The sequence below is a fragment of the Oryx dammah genome, unplaced genomic scaffold (assembly GCF_014754425.2).
Source record: "Oryx dammah isolate SB20612 unplaced genomic scaffold, SCBI_Odam_1.1 HiC_scaffold_23, whole genome shotgun sequence".
Classification (NCBI taxonomy): domain Eukaryota; kingdom Metazoa; phylum Chordata; class Mammalia; order Artiodactyla; family Bovidae; genus Oryx; species Oryx dammah.
This window is the reverse complement of record NW_024070207.1, coordinates 31,434,048-31,458,819: the sequence shown is the minus strand read 5'-3', so window position 1 is coordinate 31,458,819 and position 24,772 is coordinate 31,434,048. Positions and strand designations below refer to the sequence as shown.

General features: G+C 37.3%; 1 protein-coding gene across 1 annotated transcript; it reads left to right on the top strand.

The window, feature by feature from the left end:
- The first annotated feature begins 306 nt into the window (after positions 1 to 306).
- SH2D1A (SH2 domain containing 1A) lies at positions 307 to 23,477 on the top strand. Its single transcript, XM_040265205.1, has 4 exons — positions 307 to 626; positions 14,519 to 14,582; positions 19,225 to 19,369; positions 20,721 to 23,477. The coding sequence occupies exons 1-4, from the start codon at positions 490 to 492 to the stop codon at positions 20,759 to 20,761; spliced, it is 387 nt and encodes a 128-aa protein (XP_040121139.1). The 5' UTR covers positions 307 to 489; the 3' UTR covers positions 20,762 to 23,477.
- The last annotated feature ends 1,295 nt before the right edge of the window (positions 23,478 to 24,772 follow it).

The following is a 24,772-nucleotide window of genomic DNA, read 5'->3' as shown; positions in this document are numbered from 1 at the left end:
GCCTTTCATTCTCTGTCACTATGTTTCTGCCCCACATGAAGATGAACACAGCTTCCCTGTCTCATTAACCCCTTTGGGGACTATTTAAGCTAAGTCAGGGTGGCCTTCCTGGGAAAACTACAAGGACAGAAACATTACCAGGCATTTGTGTCTGCGTGCATTGGGAGCACAGGCTGCATCCTGCAAGGACCTTCTTCCAATAGTCCTCCCCTCTCTGTCCATCCACCCCAACCCTTTTGTGGCGGAGGCGGAGCAGAGAAGGGAGGGGGGAATCGAACCCTAGGGCAGTAGCCAAGCTGCTAAACTGCTGACCTGGTTTTCACTGAAGTGCGAGAAGGAGGCTGTGAGGCAGGTAGACAACATCCTGTTGTTGGGGCGCTCCTTTCTCTTTTTTGAACATCTGGCTGAACAGGGAGGCAGGTGGCTGAGTCGTGCCTGGTTGCGGCGGCAGCAGCAACAGCGGCCTTTCCCTGCTACTGTCCCCTGGCCATGGACGCGGTGGCTGTGTATCATGGCAAGATCAGCCGGGAGACTGGGGAGAAGCTCCTGCTCGCCACGGGCCTGGACGGCAGCTATCTGCTGAGGGACAGCGAGAGTGTTCCGGGCGTGTACTGTCTGTGTGTGCTGTGAGTACATAATGGGGCCCTGGAGCCCCCACTGCCCGCCGTGCGGCTCCCGTCCCTCACTGGGGTTGTCTCGCCTGGGCTTCCTGCTCTTCAGAGGGTCTTCTCTAGCGCCTTTGGGGGCGGCTGTAGGAACGCTCTTTGCAGTGGAGGAAAAGGAGCCTAGAATTTACCTTTGCTGCCAAAAGGACTCAGGCTCCTGGCTTCAGGTTGGACCTCTGGTAGAGGCCAGCAAGGTGGAGGCCTGGGATGAGGGAATGGCCAGATTTAGGGCCGCCAGCTCCTCAGAGGAGAGGCCTTTCTCTCCAGGCCTCTGGCAATGGCTTTGAAGGTATCTTCCCAAAGGAAGATTTCAAATTCAAGGAGAGGAAGAAGACTGAGAAACGGAATCCTTTAAGACAGCAATACCAGTTAGGTCAGGATGTGGGAGAGAGGGACGTTTCTGAATAAAACCACTTCTCTGGATTTGCTTAATTAGCTTTCTTTACAGGAGTTGGAGGGGGGTGGGGTGGGGTTTCAGAAATAGGGCCTTTCCGTGATAAACGCTGGGAGAGACAATAGTCGTAAAGGACATGGAGGGAAAGCACCCTGGTATGATTCAGCTTTGCCCTTTACCTAAGCATCTCTTGGTCTAAAGTCCCATTTTGAATCAGATGCACCTTCATCTTTGCTCCAGGGCTCCAGGGTCAGGCAGAGCTAAGACCTAATCTTGTGCTAGTCTGATGCTGGCTTTGGCAAGTTAACCTCACAGTCCCTCAGTTTTCTTGTCCAAAAAGTGTAATATTACTACCTACCTCATAGGACTGAGCATTAAATGCTGTAATGCATGTAGAAAATTTAGCACTGGACCTGATGCATACTAAATGTTCAGTAAAAGTAAGCTGTTGTTATTATTTTTTCACTCTCTTTCAGTACTTTTTAATATATTATATGTATATATATATATATAATGTATATATATATTTCAGTCAATATCTTTAAGTACTCACGGGGCATTTCTAAGGAAGTCCCTAGCTCAATCACTCTTTGTTAGCAGGGTAAAAACACTCATGAAAGCAGCAGCCCTGTACAGTAGCTTCTAGACAGAAACAAAATGAGGGAAAATGCTTGGTTGTAATTTTGGTGTCTGATGATACATGGCAAGATTTTGAAGTTCCTTCTGGGTCATTGATGAGAGATTGTATTGAGCCTGGTGTTAGAGGATTTTCATTGTTTATTGTATTATTTTTAAATGGGCAAGGCATATTTGTGGCAACTCTCAGGCCATGCTAAATACGTTTGTTATAAAAGCTACAAGGGAAATATGTGCAAGCTAGTGAATCCCTTGGGCTCAGATTTTAGGTTTTCCTTATATTATTGTTTTTTGAAAGTGAAAACTGGGGTAGGTCAGTGAAAGCCAACTTGTATTCCTAGGTTCTTTTCTTATCAATAGAAGGTGGAGGAGTGAGTGGACTGGTGAGAAGAGCTTCTTTGGGAAAGCTCACCAAAGGAGATAATGGGACCCTCAACCTAGAGGTAAACATTAAAGTACAAAAGGCCTGGGAAGGGAAGGAAGAGCCGGGGACAGTGTGTGGCAGGATGTTCCTAAGACTTCAGATGCACTGGCCTCTTTGTTGTTTCTTGAGCTTGCCAAGCTGCTCCCTGGTTAGGATCTTCACACTTAACTGTTCCTTCTCCCTCTTCTCTCAGAGAGGACTTCCTTGACTAGCCTCTAAAATAAATACCTTCTCCCTGTCCCAGTTATAATCTGTCACTTTAGTTTTCTTCTGGGAGCTTTCAGCTGTCTAACGTTTGCTTGTCTACTTTTGTCTTGCTGGCAGGAAGATCCCCTGGAGAAGGGAATGGCTACCCACTCCAATATTTGGGCAAAGCTGAGCTGTACTTTATACTATTACTTTCTCACTAGATTTGCTCCTTTCCCCAGTTCCGAACCCCTGATCATGGCCTTTTCCTCTGTTCATTTTGGAAAACTGAATAATGTCAAAAAGTATTAAAGAGATCTTCCATTGATAGGATTGCTCATCTTCATTTAAATTGCTCATCTTCCTGACCCTGGGCTCTCCTGCTAGAATGTAATCTCTCTGGGGAAGAGACACCATCTCCTGCACCAGGAACACAGCCTGGCATGCAATAGGTATCATGAGGCATGCAATAGGCACTCAATAAATGTTTCTGAATTAATGAATGAACTGTCAAGGCAAATTCTTTATGGTAGTAGGCTTTGGGGCTGATATCAGGAGGCCAGGCTGTGGCCTCTGGGACATCACTCAACTTCTGTAGGTCTTGGTTTCCATATTTGTAAAACAAGAATAGTAATGTGTGCTCTATCTTCTGCAGAAGATTATAGTTGGTAAAAAATGCAAGAGAGAAGGATAATCTTAGCCTATTACTCAAATTGGCCAGGGCCATGTAAGGAATTAACTTAGGCAGATGGGAAATTCTCAGATTAAGTTTTTTGCCCAAAGTGAATCTTGCCTAAATGCAGTTTTTATGACTCGAGGTTCTCCATGCAAACCTTTTTATGAAGTAGCAGAAAACAGTCAGCAAATTGGGAGTCCCCCTAACATATCTTTCAGTGGGCACACTGGGCCTCCAAGTCCTAGAGGCTGATGGCCGGACTGCTGCAGAGGGAAGACACAATGATACAGTGCCTTTTATGACAGTTTCTCAGCTTTTTTTTTGAGCCAAGGATCCCTTCTGATAAACGTAAACATTTCATTTCCTCTTTTTTAGTACTACACTGTAGTAACAAAATCAAATTTTATTTTGAAATAAACCATATACTCATTTTAAATCAAAACACACATAGTTATGATATACAGAAGAAATAATGTTGATGGTGACATATATAAATGAACAACAAAGTACAGCTAACAAACATGCATTGACTGTAGTGTTCACTCAAAATAGTTTCTCATTCTGTCTTTTGTTTATTTTCATTGTCCAAGAAGGTTTGGTTGAGCTTTAGTTTCTGTATTTTTATTGCAGAAATAACACATTGCATGTGCCTTTTGAGCTGTGGTAAGGTGGCTTAGTTGCTCAGTTGTGTCCGACTCTTTGTGGCCACCCTCTGTAGCCCGCCAGGCTCCTCTATCCATGGAATTTTCCAGGCAAGAATATTGGAGTGGGTAGCCATTCCCTTCTCCAGGGGATCTTCCTGACCCAGGGATCGAACCCGCGTCTTCTGCACTACAGGCGGATTCTTTACTGTCGGAGCCACCAGGGAAGCTGAGCTGTACTTTATACTATTACTTTCTTACTAGATTTGCTCCTTTCCCCAGTTCTGAACCCCTGATCATGGCCTTTTCCTCTGTTCATTTTGGAAAACTGAATAATGTCAAAAAGTATTAAAAAAATCTTCCATTGATAGGATTGCTCATCTTCATTTAAAGCAAGAAGTTTTTCTTCCAATTGTTTTCAGTAAATAAATCCAGATTTTGGTATAATAAGTCTATTAAAAATAATTCCTGAACACCTATTCACATTATAGAAAAATTTTAAGATGTAGATAATAGAAATGAGAGAAAATCATCTATAGTTTTATAATGTAAAGACAATTATTGTTGAAGATTAAGTGGTTTTTCTTTTATATTTTAATAAAACAAATTGCTTTATAAATGCATGTGCTCTTCTAATATTGTATTCTGCTGCATTTTTCACTTAACTTGAAAAAGGCATGTTTGTATATAATGTTCTTACAAGTGATTTTAAAACATTATTTTTAATAGTTTCATGGCAGTCCAACCAACCCAACTATGTTTTCCTTAACCAGTCATCTAATTTTAGCATATGAATCATTCCATTCTTTTTTTGCTGTTATGAAGTTTGTCGTGATTCATATTTCAATCCCTAAAGATTTCCTCGTATTTATGCTTACTTCCTTATAACAAATTTCAAGATGTGTTATTTTTAGATCAGAAAACATGAATAGTTTAAGATTCTTGATGTATACATGATCACCAAATATTTTTTCCCAAGTGGTTATTCCAGTTTATATATATGCTTACCAGTACTGCATGAAAGTGTCTGTCTCACTGCATGCTCCCTAGAAATGAGTATTCTTGTTAAAAAAATTCTTGAAATTTGATGTCTCATTCTTTATTTCGTATTTCTTTAACTAGTGATCAAGTATCTATATGGTTAGTAAACTGTTGTATTTCCTTGCTCATGAATTGACTCTTTGGTGTGTACTTTGCCCATTTAACCATTTGGATCTTACTACTTTTCTGAATACAGTATGAGTTTTTATATACTAATCCTTGATCTGATGTATCTTTTCTCAGTTTGGTGTTTGCCATCACTTTTCTTTGACACACAAAAATTAACATTTTTAATAAAATCCATCATTCATTTTCCTTGTGTTTGATTTCTCCCTTTGCTTCCCAACATAGAAAGTTCTTTGACTTGCAGAGATATCCTATAACTTCACTTCAATTTTTGCTTTAAATTTATGATTTGGTTAGTTTATGTTTAACTCTTTAATTCCATTTGGAGTTTTATTTTGATGTGGAGAAAGGATCTAAATGATTTTGTTTCAAAATAGCTAATTATTTATAAATAGAGCTTCCATTCCTGATTGATTTATTAACCTAGTTTATCATATGTTAAATTCTTACATATAACAGTTACTGTTTTGCAGTTCTCTATTTGGATCAATTGGTTTATTCTTGTAATACTAGCTCTGTAGTATGATAATATTTGAATATATTAAAACATTATTTGCTATTCTTATCCGTTGGTTCTTCAAGATGAAATCTAGAATAATTTAATTTTGTTAAATTAAAAAAAAATCCCATTGAGGTTATGTTAAACTCATTCATAAGTTAAGGAGGGATTGTCATCTTTAAAGAATTTAGTTTTTCCATCCAAAAACCTGATCTGTCTCTCCATTTATTAATTTTTTCATTTACATTCATCAATAGAGTTTTATAGTTTTCTTCCCATTGGTCTTGCATATTTTTGTTAGGCTTGTTTCTAGTTACTGTGAGCATGCATGTATGTGTCTATTTTTTTATTTCTATCATAAATGGAAAATTTTCCTACCATATTTTCTTTTGCAACAGAAAATCTGCTGACTTTATGTATTTTTTTGTATTTATCCAGTATACTAAATGTTCATATCCATGCAAATAGTTTAAATTCAATTTAATTTTATACTTTTTGGTTTTCAAGGTATATCAAGTTTCTTTCACTAAGGTACATGTGAGCCCTTGCATTTCTTTCTTTTTCACCCTCAATGTCGACAACCATTGGGAAAGTCCTAAATGCCCACTGGGATAGTTTGATGGTAATAAAAGAAAAACCAATTTAAAATATTTAAAATAATTAGTTTGAATAGATAGTTTATTTCTGTACATCTTTCTGTATATATCTGAATTTGCTACTTTTATCTGATGAAAAACTGGGAAGAAGAAATGCTATTATATTCTTTATATATAATAAATATATATATAAAGGGCCACATAATGAAGTCATTTGACATATGTGTCTTTAGATAAAAGGATAATTATCTTTTTGTCCTTTAAGATTTAAAGGATGACTGGGAATAAAGTGCCTGTCAAACAACTGAACTGGAGAAATGGGGGAAGTAACAGTGACAAAAGAAAACTCCAGCTTATCAGTTGTATTTAAGGGGAACAGAAGAATGAGAAATTATAAAACTTAACGAGTTAGTGTTTGAATACAATTGGCTATGTGTGTTGGTGCCACATTTATCTTCACGATAATTTAGGCCACTAGAATTATTTTGGATTGTCTGAGTACAATCCATTAACAGCATAGGATTAAATTTGCAATACACAAACCACCAAAAGGACAATTCACAAGCCAATAAATCAAGTGCTGGCTCTGGTTGACAAGGTAAAATTAAGGTGTAAGATTAGTCTAAAGATGTCATTAGCTTAAAGCAAAAGGAAAGCCTAGGTTGACTCTTTGGGGCTCTCCCCATCTGGTCTCTATGCTTTAGCCCCTTCCTTTGCTCTTTCCTTCCAGTCATAAGGCCAAGCAGACTCCTTCCTTTTTTGAGAACTATGCTTTTTTAAAGATTTTTTTTAATGTGGACCATTTCAAAAGTCTTCATTGAATTTATTACAATATGGTTTCTATTTTATGTTTTGTTTTTTTGGCCATGAGGCATGTGGGATCTTACCTCCTCTACCAGGGATTGAACCCTCACCCCCTGCACTGGAAGGAGAAGTCTTAACCACTGGACAGCCAGGCAAGTCCTGGCTTTAGGATTTACCTAAAGATTCGTTTGTTCATTTTCCTTGTGTTTGATTTCTGATGTAAGCGAGAGGCAGCATAGAAAAATGGTTAAGAGCCCATGACTTACAGCCAAACCCTCTGGGTGTGCATCCCAACTGTGGCCCTTACCTGGCTATTTTACCTTGAGCAAGTTACTTAAATTATCCATGGCTCAGGTTTCCTATCTGTGGAAAGGGGAACGGTGATAATAATACTAGTCACCTCATGGAGTTGTTATGAGAATTCTTGCATGAGTTAACATTTACAAAGTTAATATGTAGTAGGAGTTCATTAATATAAATAAAAAATCTATAAATAATTGTGAGACAAAGTTAGACCATTGTATGAGTACATAAATAAAATGTTCTGTGGCACTTCAAGGGAAGAAGAGATTATATTCATTGTCATGACTCATTGAAGTTGGTTTTACAGAGTTTTACCATCAGACTTGAAGCTGAATGACTTTTGATGGTTCTGAAAATTCAAATTCACTCTGAAAGAAAGAAGATTGGGGTATAGGAAACTGGAAAACCTCTTGAATCAGAGAACACTCTCAGTAATGATGGCTTTGTATAGGATACCATTCCCCTGGGTATAAAAGCTCTGAAATAGTTGTTAAAATATCAGCCACATTATAATTGTGCCTTGAATTTTGCACATAACATTTGTTTGTATAGACATAGGCAGCTTGGGCACTAGCTTGCTTTATTTGTGGTGTCATGAAGTCAGGTGTAGCTAAACTTTTTCTTTTGTGTAGCCCTTGAAGTGGTATAAAGAAGGAATTGATGTGGTTTCGTCAATTTTAAAGCAAGATTTGTCCCCTATGCTGACCTTTTGAGAGAATAAGAAATGTCGGGTTGCTTTCTTCTTGTCTGTTTCTAACCAGAACATTTTTTAAGAATTGGGGACAGCTTTTGAAAAGATAAAGGCACATTTTAATATTAGAATCAACACATGCTTTGTAGTCATTGAAATGCAATATATTTGTTTTTTTAAGAAATTAATTTTTCAAGAAAATTAGTTAATGGCAACAGCAACAAAATTGCTTTCTACCAATTATTAATTTTCTAGATTTTTTTTCTCATGATAAATTTAAAATCCCAGGCTTATCAACAACTGTGACTAACAGTTTGATGGAGGAAGGAAGTTAAAATTACAGTATATTCGGGACTTCCCTGGCTGTCCATTGGTTAAGACTCTATGCTCTCAATGAAGGGGGCACAGGTTTGATCCCTGGTTGGGGAGCTAAGATCCTACATGTATCACAGCTTGCCCCCCACCAAAGATTACACTACTCCATTCTTGGTTTGTCTATATTAATAGGGAGTCAGAGGAAAAATAATCCTAAAGGGATGTCAGTCAGTTCAGTTCAGTCACTCAGTCATGTCTGAATCTTTGCGACCCCATGAACTGTAGCATACCAAGCTTCCTTGTCCATCACCAACTCCTGGAGCTTGCTCAAACTCATGTCCATCGAGTCAGTGATGCCATCCCACCATCTCATTCTCTGTCGTCCCCTTCTCCTCCTGCCTTCAATCTTTCCCAGCATCAGGGTCTTTTCCAATGAGTTAGTTGTTTGCATCAGGTGGCCAAAGTATTGGAGTCTCAGTTTTTTAAAATGAACAATATTTTTCTAATTTGTGATTTGCTTAAGTTGGATGCTTAAAGCTTCAAATTACAATTTCACTTCTGTTTATTTAAAAAAAATGTTATTAGTCAGTTGTATAACATTATAAGGAAAATTAGCAGACCTCCCTGGTGGTCCACTAGTTAAGACTCCCATTGCAGGGAGTACAGGTTTGATCCCTGGTCAGGGAACTAAGAGCCTGAATGCCATGGCATGGCCAAAAAAGAAAAAAAGGAAAATTAATATGCAAAGATGTATTTATGTTAATTTAAATTTACATTTATATACATACAGGGGTAGTTTTGAACAGTAATCAGAGTGGCATCTCTTTCTCCTTGTGTCCATTTTTTTCACATACCATCATTTTATATTGACATGGTCCATGTGCTTAAAATTTTTTGAAAAATATAGCTCTTTAATATCTTTGAACTTTGGTTTAGTTTTGAACCATTCTTTCTGCTGCCATTTCTTTATTTTGAGTTACATTCCTTAGGTTAATTCCATTTTTTTACTATTAAAATAGAACTCCTATGAAAATCTTGGTCAAATTGCTTTTTCCATTTCATTCCTTAGAGCGGATGAAGATAAGGAAGGTCATTAGGTCAAAAATACACAGTTTTATAGCCCTTGTTATAACTTGCCAATTTATTCCCTAAAACAGTGATTTTTCAGTGAATGGGGAGAGAGCATGTATAGTTTGGAAAAGAGATAATCCATATTTTAGTTTACTTTTATATTATAAGATTACTATTTCTTAATACAAGCTACAGAAAACAAAACTGAAATTTTTTTGGGGAAGAAAGAGTAAGAAGTTTAGAAACACTGTTCTATGAAGACTGAAACCCTTGAAAAAGCTTCAGCTTATACTTAAATAAAATTTCATTCTGAAAACATAGACTGAGTGACTATAGGGGTGGCGGCACAGATGCACCCAGGTTGAATTAAAGAAGCCGATGAGGTGTGAGCATTTTCCATGCATTTTTAATCAATCCTTCTGTAACTTTAATGTGCCTACAAATCATTTGGAAATCTTGTTAAAATTTCAGATTCTGACTCAGCAATTCCAGAGTGGGCACGAGATTCTACATTTCTAGCAAGGTCGCAGGTGATGCTCTGCTAATACCCTGGGAATATAATTTGAATTGCACTGTTTTAAATCTCTTCCATCAGTGATATATGAGAGTATATCCATGAGAGTTGGCTACAGGAGATCTTTGGTCAATTACTCCAGCAACTTGGAAGTGGAAGAGATGAAATGCTGGCTTGTTTGAGGGGGGAGACAATTTTGCTCATTCAGAAATCGAAGGAGCTGGGGCGTAGGAGACTGTTAAAGTTGGATGGGTTGATCACAAGGAGTTTTATGTGCCACTAACATCAGGTTGTTCGAGACTGAAGAGGTAAGGACTTTTGAAGTGGTACTCAGGTTCCTGCTTCTTAACTGAAAGTGCGATAAGATCAGATTCGTTAGGAAACAATTTTCAAAACAGACTCATTTATTTTGACTAAATGAGGCTGAATGATAGTAGAGAGATTCATCGTATCTTTTAAAAACCCATTGTTTGAGAAAGTAGAAAACCAGTTGCCTATGATTTTGCTTGCATCGTTGCTGAGATTTTAAATAATTAATTTCCAGAACACCTTTAATGATACTGAATTATTGCCATTAGTCACTTTCCATAGGGAAAATGGAACTAAATAAAGGCCTATGCTATTTCCCTGCTCCTACCTCCATTTTCCTTTTTTTTTTTCTTTTTTGGTGGCATGTGGGGTCTTAGTTCCCCAACCAGGGATTGAATCCAGGCCCCTGCAGTGAAAGCACAAGTCCTAGTCACTGGACTGCCAGGGAATTCCCTGCTGTGTAACTTTAAGAAAACCACTTAAAGCTTTATGTTTGGAGTTCTCATAGTGAAAAATGGAAATCAAAATGCTTGATTTGTTCCCTGTAGAGTACTTAATGAAATCAGTGGATTTTGACGTACATTTCAATTGATTAAAAAAGCAAAAGGCTTTACAATGTAATATTTTATATTTATTTAGCATATTATATGTGCTAAATAGTATATTATATGCATATATCAAGCTATTTTATATATGATATAAATATTCTGGCAAATCTTTATAACAAAAATGAAACATTTCCTGTAATCACAGCAGCAAATTAGATTGACCCTTTTTTGGATTTCACAAATCGAATAAACCCGACTAAAGTGTTTAAGACCTAACTTTTTTTATCCCTTAGGTAATAGTACTCTTGGATATTGATTAAAAATACAGTAATTTAATCCACATATTTAAAGACTTTTAGTTCTATAAGGGATTAATGGTAAGTGAGGTCAGTTACTCAAGGGTGACCCTGTTTGAGATACTTTAGATTCTTTAGGTTCTTTTAGATTTAAACACATTTGTTTTTACCAGAGTTTAACATATGTTCTAATCAAAGATATATTTTGACCCAAACTTGTGCCAAAGAATAGCAATCAGAAAAATGTCTGAAATAAAACCGTGAATATTCAGATTCATAATTTGAAATGATTCAGCATAAAGGTTTACTGTACTTTTCTAGGAAGCAAAGGTTTGTGAGGCAAATTAAACAGCAGTACCATACATACTGGGGTTTCCCTGATAGCTTAGATGATAAAGAATCTGCCTGCAATGTGGAAGACCCAGGTTTGATCCCTGGGTTGGGAAGATCCCCTGGAGAAGGGAATGGCTACCCACTGCAGTATTCTTGCTTAGAGAATCCCATGGACAGAGGGGCCTGGTGGGCTACAGTTCATGGGTCGCAAAGAGTCAGACGTGACTGAGTGACTAAGCATGCATGCATGTACCATATATGCTAAAATATAATAAATAATCTATATCCATTACAGGGTGGGAATCAAAAGCCAGGGCTCTAGAGTCAAAGACGTCTGATTTAAAGCCCACCTTTGGTGCTTGATTTGTAGTGTGGCTTTGGTTACTTAACTTTTCAAAGTTTCAGTTTCCTCATCTATAAAATCAATTTCACAATATAAAGCTCATAGGATTACTGTTGGGCCCAAAAGAGATAATGCATGTGCTGTGGGCTGAATTGTGTCCTTGTCAAACTCTTATGTTGAAGTTCTAACTCCCAGTGTGGATGTACTTGGAGATAGGGCCTTTAGGAGGCAATTTAGGTTAAATGAGATCGTAAGGGTGCAGCTCTAATCCAATAGCGTCTTGGCCTTATGAGAAGAGAGACAGCACCCTCTCTCAATGAATGCACACAAAGAAAAGGTCATGTGAGAGCACAGCAAGAAGGTGGTTGTCCACCAGGCCAGAAAAAAGGCCTTGGAATGAAACCTATATTGCTGGCACCTTGATCTTGTACTTCCAGCCTCCAAAACTGAGAAAGTAAATTTCTTTTGTTTAAGCCACCTAGTCTATGGCATTTTGTTATGACAGCCCAAGCAGACTAGTATAGATTTTGGTACTGAGAAGTCTAGTGGTGTTGTAACAAAAACCTAAAAATGTGGAAGTGGCTTTGGAGCTGGATCATGGGTAGAGACTAGAGAAGTTTGGAGATGAATGCTAGAAAAAAGCTACATTGCTGTGAACACAGTGTTGGTAGAATGATGGATGTTAAAGGTCATTCTGATGAGGTCTCAGGTGAAAATGAGAAATGTGTTGTTAGAAGCTAAAGGAAAAGCCATCCTGATTATAAATGGCAAAGATCTTGGCTGAACTGTGTTCTAATATTTTGTGGAAGGTAGAACCTGAAAATTGAATATTTAGCTGTGGCGATCTCTAAGCAAGGTGTTGAAAGAGTACCTTGGTTCCTCATGACTACTTATGATAAAATGCAAAAGGAGAAAGATGAAGCAAAGAAGGAGTTGTTAAGCAAAAGAAACCAGAATTGGAAGATTTGGAAAATTCTCAGCCCACTCATATGGCAAAAAATGAGGAAGCTTGGTCTGGAGAGAACACCAAGGGAGTGACTGGACAATTCCTTCTTAAGTAGATTACCCACGATGTTAACTAGTCATCTCAGCTGAAGCTGGGAATAGAGTTTGGTCCAAAGCATCAGTGACACTGTCAGTTTGGACCAAAGGGAATATGATAGGGCAGCAGAGCAATTTGGCTGCAAAAATGCTTTATCTTTCAAGAAAATGGAAAGATGATCTTGAAAGCATTTCAGAGATCATCAGGGCTGCCACTCTCACCACAGCACCAGAGTGCATAAGCCTAGGAGGGCAAGGTCACTTTCACCTAAATTTCAGGGGCAGGATCAGTGCCCAGCAGAGCCAGGTGGGCAGGGCTGCTGCTGCAGAGCCATGGGGGTGACAGTGCCACCCAGTGGGGCTGGAGGGTAGAGCATCAATTCAAAAAGGATTATTCTCAAGCATTTAAGATCTAATGGAATTTACCTTATGAAATTTTGCACATTTAGGGGACCTGTCACCCCTTTTCTCCTGATATCTCCTTTTTGGAATGAGAATATCTGTCCTATGCTTACCTTGCTGTATTTTGGAAGCATGTGACTTGTCTGGTTTCACAGGTGCACAGCTGGAGAAGAATTTTGACTCAGGAGCAGTCATACATCATTAGATGATATTTAGATGAGACTTTGGGCTTTAGTTAGACTGTAGAGTTTATGCTGGATGTATTGAAGACTTTTGAGGCTGTTGGGATGGAATGAATATATTTTACATGAGAGAAGGTGTGAATCTGGGAGTGCCAGTGTTGGAATACTATGAACTGAATTATGTCCCCCTCCCCTCAAATTCATATGTTGAAGCTTAATCCCCAAAGTGGCTATGTTTGAAGACAGGACTTTAGGATGTAATTAAGGTTAAATGAGGTTGTAAGGGTGAGGCCCCAACCCAATAGGATTGGTGGCCTTTTAAAAAGACAGATCTCTTTCTACACACACACACACACACACACTCACACACACACACACACACACACAAGGAAAAGGTCATGTGAGCACACAGCAAGAAGGTGGCTGCCTACAAGGCAAGATAAGAGGCCTCAGAATAAAACCTATGTAGCTGGCACCTTGATCTTGAATTTCTAGCCGCCAGGACTGTGCAAAAATACATTTCTTTTGTTTAAGCCACACAGACTATAGTATTTTGCTATATCTGTCTGAGCAAACTAATACAGCATGTAAAACTATTGGCATGTAGTAGAAATCAACTATACAGATATATAATATGCATACATACTGAATAATTGGGGAAAATATTTACACCATCTAAAAGGACAAGCTGATTTCAAGTACTTTGGCAGGACTCTTTTTTAATTCAAATTATTAGTAGTACTATATTATAAAGTTACATAATAATAGTAACATCATAGGGATATAGGACATTTATTATATTTATAATTAATATTATTACTATTAACTTAAGTAGGCCTCATAGTACCTTAGTCCAGTGAAATGTTTTCATTTTAAGGTGCAACATGTACTTAAAAAGTAATATAGCTAGACTTTGTTGAATCTATGTAATAATTTGTCATCATGTGCGTGCTACATCATGCCTGACTCTTTGGGAACTCAGGGACTGCAGCCCACCAGGCTCCTCTGTCCATGGAATTTTCTAGTCCAGAATATCGGAGTGGATTGCCTTTTCCTACTTCAAGGGATCTTCCTGACCCAGGGGTTGAACCCACATCTTTTGCGTCTCCTGCATTGGGAGGTGGATTCTTTACCAACTGTGACACCTAGGCTGGCTTAATAATTTGTAATTTTTACCAATTACAATAGGTCTCTAGTTTCTTTCTGTCCCAGCAGTCTTTCAACTTGACAAATCCTTAGGAGTGTGAGTGCCCTCATTAAAAAAAAAAAGTAAAGATAAAGAAGGCTTACTGGAAACTGTGACTAGCTAGATAAAATGTGTGAGCAAGTTAGATTCCCCAGGCTTTTATTTCTATGAATGACTTGGTGCCATATACGTGTGTCCCAGTATATGTATATTTATATATAATAGTTAAAGCTCAAATTTAGAATACCCATTGTTCTTTTGGAATTTTTCAGTAATGAAAGTTTATTCTTTCACAGGTATCAAGGTTACATTTATACATATCGAGTGTCCCAGACAGAAACAGGTTCTTGGAGTGCTGAGGTATAGCTCTTTTATTTATTTTTGCTTCTGGGGGTATTGGGGAGCTGTTTGACTTTTACATTGCTTTCATAAAAGAGCTGTCAAATCCTACATTCCCCAAATATTCCTCCAGTTCAAATTACTAATGCTCTAATCCAAAATTGTTCATGGATCATTAAAAAAAATTTTGGTCCCAGTTCTGTTCAGCCACCATTGTATGGAGTGTCTGACTTTGGAGGAAAGATAACAAAGCTAAAGGACTGTGGTAAAGTTTTAGTACCTAAGTGAAATTTTAGAATGTCTATCAAAAATATATAAAAGAATCAAATCTACAATTATTTACTAAATAATACTAACACAAGTGGTTCTGTGGGGGATCAAACAACATGACTCCTGTTTTCTAAGAGCTTATAAGACCCTTGAAGTGATACCAAATGAATTCAACAGCAATGCGAGCCTGGCGTCTGCTGTCAGGTGGCTCTGGGTTGCACGTCTTGTCCACCCTCAGCCCCTTTCTGAAAGGTCTCTGACCTTGGGTAGGTTACTTAGCTTTTCTTTGAACGAGTTTCTTCATCTATAAAATAAGGCTAAAAATAGTCGCTTACTCATAGTATTCATTTTGAAGATTAAATGAGATAATGCGTGTAAGGAAAGCTCTTAGCCACAGGCCTAACTAGCAAAACCCTCAACAATGGGAATTCACCCAAGTTGCTGAACAGTGTGAATATATACAGTTAAGTGTTACACATTATCTATCATAAAAGTTTGAAGAATAGAGGATTTTCCAAGTATTAGGGTACTCAAGGCTGCTCTACTTTGGTGACAGGACTCCCTGCTGAACCATATGAAAGGACAAGGATAGGTGAGAAGGAGAGAGGGAATATTATAGTAGCTTTCGAGCTATGCTCTTCAAAATCCTAAGGTCCTTCCATCGAGGTGCCTTGGAGTTGCCCAGGGGGTTATAGGAGGAGAGGAGGATGTGTGGGTATGCTTTGGGTCCCCAATTTGTCTTTAATCTGAGCAGCCTTTATTTTGCTTAGCAAGTGGGGCTCTGAGAAAGATTTCGTTAGAAAAATGGATTCTGATGGTTTTAAAAAATTTGAAAGTCACTGTGCCATTGCAAGAAATGCCTACAGAGTGGATCTCTTTCTACCTACCAGGATAGTATATTACCCTGCTGTCAAAATAGAGGGCTCTGCAATGGAAACTTTTGACTTCAAATGATTTCTGACTCTTATATAAAAACAGTCTGTCTTTATAATGAAAGCACTTCACCATGAGCTGTTTGAAAATGTAAATACTAATATCAACCTCTATTAATAACATATTCTATGCATTTAAGAACCTCTAAAGACTAGACTTAAAAAAATTAAAATAGCTCTAAAGCTTTAAAAATGCATCAGTAAACTAGAAAGCACAAATTGCACACTACAAATGTTTTGAACTACTGAGATAAATTAGGGCAAGTTTTCAAACACATTGTTGCTCTTTATATCAGGATAATTAATGCCATGATACTAATTAGAGGAAAAGCAGTACTATCTCTAATCAAAACTGTTTATACTTGTTTATTTTTAAAAAATTCTCTGCATCACTGCAGAGATAATTGAATAGGAAATGAAATTTCATTTATTATGAGGAATAGTAGCATTTGATACATACATATATATGTGTATATAATTTGGCCAGAAATAGCCCTTCTCCCTAGAGAAGTAGCCTTCTGCTCCTGAAGAACATTCTGTATGAAAAGGATCTTAAATTAGTAGGGTTTAGCTAACCTTTTGTTTTAATTCATTTTCTTCCATTTCAAGTACAACATCACACCCAGAGTGTTACATGTTTGTGATCATGTTAGGAAAGAAAAGCCTTATTGAACACAAATGCTCTCTGATTCTGTTGTCTGGTCTGACCCGTTTATCTAATAATATTGTAATTATCTGCACCAAGAGAGCAGAAGATTGGCATGTTTTCTCCAAAAGGAAAACAGTTAAAAAAAAAAAAAAAACTCTAGGTTTATTTTTGAAATGCATTGCATTTTTTCCTATCTACTAAATTTGCCTTCTTAGTTACGTTTTTCTTAAGGTGAATATTAAACTAGTGTGTATTCTCAGAGCTCATATCACCTGACTGGAAGAAATTTCTCTAGAGCATATTGAAGACCAGCTGTGATCCAAAACATGTTTCCATGGATAACTAAGAGATGACAGTATGGCAAATGTGCAAATTTGAACAATAGCTGAGTTCAGTGGCAGGATGGGAGATGTCAGCAGTACAATTCTTGTGGTAAATGTATTTTCAAAATTGGGTAAATAACAGATACTTATATTGCTTTTTGGAACAATGCTTTAGTTTGCTACCCTGCAGGAAAAATCTTGACAGTAGCACTTCATCTTCTGTGCAAGGATTGTGCTAGAAATTGAGGTATGTCTGCGATTTGTTTCAAAGAGTAGAGTAAAACTGAACCCTGGATCCACTCAATCATGAAAGACAAATATGATGCGAATTTCTCATTTTAGATAGAATTTTAGGTTTTATCATTGCCAAGTGTATTAATTTATCTCATGTGACTCAGGCTAAAATTTAGTCAAATTGTTAATTCAGAGAATTCTACAGTCACCCATCGTTTATTAATATGTATATTGTCTGTGGTACATTATAAGAAATGTACTAATACCCCTCTGCTGACTTCAGTGCTTTTGGGCTTTTCTGGATGTTTGATCATCAGTAGATCAGTAGACGTTAAATAATTTCACTTATTGACCTAAGCAAAACATTATAAATTTGGTCACTTATCTGCCAGTGCAACATTACATGCCAAATTTCAATTGCTTTTTTACATCCCATGCTATTATTCCTCTCTGTCAGCGTGGATAATCAAGGTTAACTGCATGTAAATCCCCATAAAAAAGATGCTTTTGTTGATAAATGGTTTTACAAGCCACAAGAACAGGTGAAAAAATGTGTGGTTTGAAATCTTTCCATACCGGGGGAGTGTATAGTTTCTCTTCTGGTCTGTGACTCTAACCTCACTAGAACCTGTTTGGTCTAGTCCTAATCTGAGAGGAAAGGCACTGGGTCCTGGGATCTAGGGCCAGTTCTGGCTCTGGTTATCTATGTGACTTGGGCAAGCTGAATTATCTCTTTGTATTTTCATTTTCTTATCTGTCAAATGGGAGTAACCAAATCATTCAAGAACAGCCAGTCTGTCAAATAGTGGGGGCAAGAGATGGGAAAGGGCTTTGAAAATGAAAAAGTACTCTAAGGAAGATACAAGAAGGTTATTTTGTGCCTACAGCTTGCCTTTGCCATTTGGAGATTCTATCCTGAAGCCAAGGAACTCTAGGACTTCTGTAAGAGTCCAAAGAATTTTGGACTCCTATAAGAATGGCCATGTTCTTTTGGATGAGGGTTCAACAGAATTCTGGAAAGGTGTTTTGACCATAAGGTTGGAGCTGAGTGAGAGAGTATTCTACATCTACTGAGTAGCTGTGTGGGCCTCTGAGTGGACACTTATTTAAAACTATCAATAAAAAGAACTTTTTCAGTGTTTTAAACAAAAAACTATTTACCCCGATGTAAGAAATGACCAAGAGTTATGGTGGATAGTGTGTTATCTTCAGCATTTAGTCTAGTTGATAGAAGTCTGTCTGCCAGCTTTCTTGTTTTCTCATTAAATGCTAACAAATGAACAGCTCCCACCTCAAAAATTTTCCAGATGGAAAAGCTGAAAAACAGCTTTCTTAAAAAAAAAAAAAAACTGGTCATTGTTCAATCACTTATAGCAATACTATTTTATTTTATGTAAAATGACAGTTTTGAGCTGATGCCTAAAGCTTGACTCAAGCTTTTGCAGGAAATTGTTGTTGATTTCAAGTAGTGTCTTTACAAGATAATTGATGTCAGGAAAGGAGTACATTTTAATAGTCACCTGCAAATAATGATCCCTTCAAAACCAACCAGATAAAGAAATAAAGGTGACCTCAGAGAGTCTTTCATTTTCATGTCATAGAGAAAACCTTGTCTAGTGAAGTGGTGATGGAGAGAACAATTTGGGGGAGGATAGGGAAGTTTCCCAAGCAGGAAAAAATTGAATGTGAAGGATGAGGCAGGACAGATTGTGGAGTCAGAGTATGAGGACTAACTAGCCCTGCATTTAAAATGCAATTTTAAATTTCCTGTGTAGCATTTTACATTGTGGAATGATGACAGGGAAAATGGGTGTTTGTTTTGTTTGCTTTAAAAATTTTTCTTGGTTCTTTAAGCTTTTTATTAATGACCTGTAGGATCTGTGTTTTTTTCCCCTGTTTAATTTCATCCTCTCCATTGGTGAATTCATTGTGGGTAATGGCCTGTATACCCTTAGAGGTTTGGGATGTATGAAGGGAAGCAGGTGGGAAGGGCAGGGTGATGAGCAGGGGCTTGTACAAACTAATACCACCCTCGGGAGAACTGAAATGACAGCTCATTAGCTCCTCTTGAAGGGCAATTCAGCCAACCAAAGTGAGCTCTTCTAGAATGTTGTTTTTCCTGCTTCCTTCTGTTTTCAAATATTTGAATAAGTTACACAAATGTTACCTCTCTCAGCATCCCTTACACATTTTGTAGGCCCTTTTTGTATAATTATGAGGTAGATGAATAATCTGCTTGACCTTTTATTTTCCAGACAGCACCGGGGGTACATAAAAGATTTTTCCGGAAAATAAAAAATCTCATTTCAGCATTTCAGAAGCCAGATCAAGGTATTGTAATACCTTTGCAGTATCCAGTTGAGAAGAAGCCTTCAGCTAGAAGTACACAAGGTGCCACAGGTATGGTTTACTGTCCTTCTTTGATAGGCTTTGGAAGCTCAGGGCTATGAGTCGACCCTAGTCATAAACATATAGTTCTGTAAGAAAAATACAAACAAGGAGATCAAACCAGTCAATCCTAAAGTAAATCAACCCTGAATATTCATTGGAAGTACTGATGCTGAAGCTCCAGTACTTTGTCCACCTGTTGTGAAGAGTTGACTCATTGGAAAAGACCCTGATGCTGGGAAAGATTGAGGGCAGCAAGAGAAGAGGGCAGCAAGAGAAGAGGGCAACAGAGGATGCGATGGTTAGATGGCATCACTGACTCAAAGGACATGAGTTTGAGCAAACTCCAAGAGATAGTGAAGGACAGGGAAGCCTGGCGTGCTGCAGTCCATGGGGTCACAAAGAGTCGGATGAGACTGAGCGACTGAACAACAGCAAAGAAAAATGCAATGAGAAAGTAGATGGAGCCGACAGCCCAACTGAGGGGAGGCTGTTCCTATGCTATTGGATTTCCACATGCTATACTATAAACTTTTAATAAAACTCTGCAGAAATATAAAAAATACTATGAGCCCACAACAGTTCATCTCTTTTTTCCAGTCTTGTTTTCCCAAGTCTGTTTTGTGGCTCCATAAGTACCATTTCACTTCACAAATTCAGACACAAATCATTTGAAATATAGGACAATTCCGAGAACATCTGGGTTTGTTCTTTACCTTTGCTTAGCAGACAGTGTTCTCCCTTTAAGGGTGGAAAGGCTAATGTTAGGTTGGTCCACACGATCCTGATTTCTGGATTTGTGATGCTTGAATTAATAAAATTTTATTGTAGCAAAGGAAAGAAAGTTAGTCAACTTTATTATTCCTCTAGTGCAAATTGTTAAATCTCTTGAGCAAAGCTGTTTTAATGGATAGGTCAAGCTAATGACCGAACAGTAGCCAATATCCTTAGCTGTCAGATTTATGATAGCTGACATCTATTGAAAGGGGTTAATCATTTGTCTGAAGTAAGAGGATACGTGTTGATTGAAACAATAAATATTTATGATAAAATGAAATGAGTTGTTATTTCTGTTTTTGACAGGACCCAAGCTCAGGCATAAACTGACAATTAGACTCAAGTGGTGAATTAAATTGAGTAGTTAGCTTTTTGAAAAGAAATGTAAATAGAACTCCAATTTACAAATTGGCTCAGTATTCTATTCTCTGTAACAGTTTTAAATACTAGTTGCTTGAGCTAGATCGTGGGATTTTTATCTTTGTGAACTTTATGCAGTGGGAAATTTTATAAGTTTGAGTTAACTTGTAATTTTAATAGCTTGTAAATTTATCTTTCCTTGATTTTTGTTATTGTTTTTCTTTAGGAAGAAGAGACGATCCTGATGTCCTCCTGAAAGCACCATGAAGAAAAGGAAAACACACCTTGTACTTTATTTTCAATAATTTAAATATATGCTAAGTCTTATATATAATAGATAATACAGTTCAGTGAGCTACAAATGTATTTCTAAAACCATCATAGCCCTGTAATGGAAGCATCTAGCATGATGTTAAAGCTGAAATGGACTTTTTGGATAATGAGGAGCTTTGAAATGAGGATTGGGGGAAAATAATTCCACAGATTATTTTCAGTTATTATATTTACAAATGGGAAACGATTTAAAAAATAATGATACTTTATAAAGATTAATGTCATGTCTTGCCAAATATAAATAAAAATAATCCTCAGTTTTTCTCAAAAGCACCATTTTTAGTGAAATATTATTTGATAGCTACTGATTTGAAAATGTCTTGCTTGATTATATGGCAGGAAGCTGGTTCGTGTCCTTCATCTTTGTCATGTGTGGTTCTACATTAGGTATTATGCTCTCTACTAGCTATGATGTTGTAGGCTCTTTGGGGATTTTTGAAGCTGTGCCCTGTGTGTTGAAAACAAGTGCTAGATAAACAGTGAAGAATTTCTCTTTAATTCTGAAAGCAACCTTCTTGCCTAGTTTTACCTAGTGTTCTGATGTTGGACAGTAAAATCCACAGATCAGTCTGGAGTTTAAAAATATTATAATTTAAAATATGCTTTAAATGTTTATTATATTTGATGCTATAGGATTGAAATTATATTACAAATCCAATGAAGTGGGCTTTACTTTTTTTCATTTACCTCTACCGCAGTAGTTGCCACTCTATGTAAAACCTTATTTTGAAAGGGAGCTTTAGCAGTTGTGGCTCATTGGCCGTGGCTCGTGAGCAGCTGAGTTCCAAGCCGTTTTCTATGAGGCGGCCAGACAAGACCATCAGAAGTTTACAGGTGACATTAATTTTTAACAATTCCAAGTGATTACAACCTAAGTGAGAGCCAAGATTTTACACAGTGATGGATACTGGTATTTTCTTCTCACATTTATATTTTCACGGCTCTTGCATTTCGATTACATGTCAAGTTGCTTCAGGGCTCAGAGAATTCATTCACTCAGCAAACACAATAGGTACCCACGTGGAGAAGTGAGAACACCTGGCCTCCATGGTCAGGCAGCCCCTTGCCTAGTTGGACAAGAAAACAGTCAATAAAAGATAATAAAGAAAGTAACAATAAAACACAAGAAAGTAACAATAAAAGTTGATAAGTACATGGTAAGTGAGGGTCCCAATGTGTAGGTGGATCTGTCTTTTTTCTAAATGTTCTACTCCGTTTATAGTTATAAAATATTGGCCATTCCCTGTGTTTTGCAATATATCCTTGTAGCGTATTTTATACAGAATAGTTTGAACCTCAATTCCCTACGCCTTTATTTCCCCTCCCCCCTCCCTCTTGTCATTGGTAATGACTAGTTTGTTTTCTATATCTGTTTGCTTTTTTTATTTTGAAATTCACTAATTTGTTGTATTTTTTAGATTCTACATATGTGATCCCATATAGTATTTGTCTTTCTCTGACTTGTTGCACTTAGCATAATACCCTTTAAGTCTACCCATGTTACTGCAAATAACAACATTTCCTTTTCTTATATGCTTGAGTAGTATTCCATTGTATATATACTACATCTTCTTTATCTATTAATCTGTTGATGGACAGGTTGCTTCCATAGCTAGGCAAATTATAAATAATGCTGCTCTGAACATTGGGGTGCACATATCCCTCAAATTAGTGTCTTTGTTTTTATTTGGATATATACTCCAAAGTGGAATTGCTGGATCATATGCTAGCTCTATTTTTAGTTTTTTTTGAGAAACCTCCATATTGTTTTTCCACAGTTCAGTTCAGTTGCTCAGTCGTGTCCGACTCTTTGCGACCCCATGAATTGCAGCACGCCGGGCCTCCCTGTCCATCACCAACTCCCAGAGTTCACTCAAACTCATGTCCATCGAGTTGGTGATGCCATCCAGCCATCTCATCCTCTGTTGTCCCCTTCTCCTCCTGCCCCCAATCCCTCCCAGCATCAGTCTTTTCCAATGAGTCAACTCTTCGCATGAGGTGGCCAAAGTACTGGTTTCAGCTTTAGCATCATTCCTTCCAAAGAACACCCAGGCACTCCACCAATTTGCATTCTCACCAACAGTGTATGAGGGTTCCCTAGGTAGAGCTGTCTTTAAAGGCAGAATGCATTAATCCAAATATTTCAGCCTACAGTCCATAGGAAAAAGCAAAGTTTCTATGTAACCTAGTGACTTGGAATTCTGTTCTGTGTTCTTCATGTGAGGTGGTGAGCTTGGTTAATAATTAGTGACCTGCTGAGACACAAAGCTACTCTCTCTGTTGGCAAGATCTGATTTCTGAGCATTTAACCTGGATGCTATGGGATTGCAAAGGTGGAATATGGCCACAATGATGTATTTGTGTGCCAGTTACCATTTCTAGAAGTAAAAGCATCACTTTAATTTGTAAAGGAATTAAGAAAGCTGACTTTCAATATAAAATTGCATATGTTTAAGTACTTTTTAAATATTTGTAGCTTGGGTTTAAATTTTAATAGGTGTAATTAATTTTTACCCTAACTTGTTCATTCTGGAATAATCCTAAAAGTATGAATTGTTTGCATGTTCCTTTACCAGAGTCTTTTTTGAAAAAACTTTTTTTTGAATCATCTATGATTTATCCTATTATAATAAAGTATTTGAAAGCTTTATTTTCCTAATTTGTCTTAAAATATTCCTTTCAAAAATATTCAAAGATAGGTGCTATTGATATACTAAATAAAGCATTGATGAAGTTCATCTTACTTTTCTTATTGGACTAATTCACTGAAAAAGGTAAGTGCTTTTCTGATTTTGCTACTGTCAAATTTTACAGTTGATGTCCCTACCCACTGTCTTCTTTTGCTGGCCTTTTATTCATCATTTTTTTCCCACTTTTTCTTTCCTGGCATGAGCATCCTTGCTATTTCCCAGTATATAATAGCTTGCACCTTTACAGAAAGGTCATATCCTTGCCATATCTAAAATATTGCCATGCTAACATATACCTATAAGATGCTGAGTACAGGCAGAAAAATGCACATATATTTCTACATGTACACCTTTCTTCAGGAGAAAAAAAAGTGTGTCAGCAAGCCCATGAGAAACATGACAGTTTATCAAATACTTGCTCATTTCCTCTGAAATTTGTTCTTAAGGTCAGTAGGAAGACAAGCTTAGATAATTGTCCATTTGGCTGTTGCAGGCAGGGAACCTTTGTGGTAGTACATAGGGAGAATATGCCTACAGGGGATATTAACTCTGATTAACTCTTCTGGTATAAATCGAGGGCTGGGTTTAAGATATTATTTGTGGTAGAAAGGGTAATTTAAAATGTGAGAACCAGCTTTAAAATCTGTTAAGAATGTTTAGATGTCAGCTTATGTTTTATTTGATTCACTTTATTGAGTTCAGAATCCAAAGTCTATTAATAATAAAACTCAGATTTGCCCTTGAGTATTTCAAGGTTGTAAGATGCCTGGTCTTCCTGTTAGTGGGCTATAAATTCAACTTTGTTGCCTATGTTTGCCCTTGCAGTAAATGGGGCACCATAATTTTGCAGTTTGCACTCAGGGTGAAGTTAAACTGCCCAATTTGGACACTTTCATAATTTGGGCTCATTGGCCCAACTTGTAGTAAAAGGCTGGAATTTCATCATTAAGTCATTTGCTTTTTAAATGAATATTTTTATGTGGAAAGCATATAACAAACCTGATCGACTGGAGAGAGCCCATCAAAGTAACAAATGAGACTTGAATTTGCTTTTTGGCTTTGTCACTGATTATGCCAGTGATGTACAGTAAGTCAGTCTGTTGCTAGTATCACATTTGGCAAATAGGAACAATTAAGTCTTGCTCACCTTATAGGACTATTGAGATACTAGACTTAAATAAAATTCACAATAGTAATATTACTAAATGTTTAAATAGCATTGATATTCAAAGATCTCTAAAAGCGAGGGTGACTA

Excerpts from the sequence above, each read along its gene's own strand:
- SH2D1A (XM_040265205.1), top strand. The coding sequence starts at position 490 with ATGGACGCGGTGGCTGTGTATCATGGCAAGATCAGCCGGGAGACTGGG. Across the intron at positions 627-14,518 it reads GTGTACTGTCTGTGTGTGCT|GTATCAAGGTTACATTTATA; the intron begins GTGAGTACATAA and ends ATTCTTTCACAG. Across the intron at positions 19,370-20,720 it reads AAGTACACAAGGTGCCACAG|GAAGAAGAGACGATCCTGAT; the intron begins GTATGGTTTACT and ends GTTTTTCTTTAG.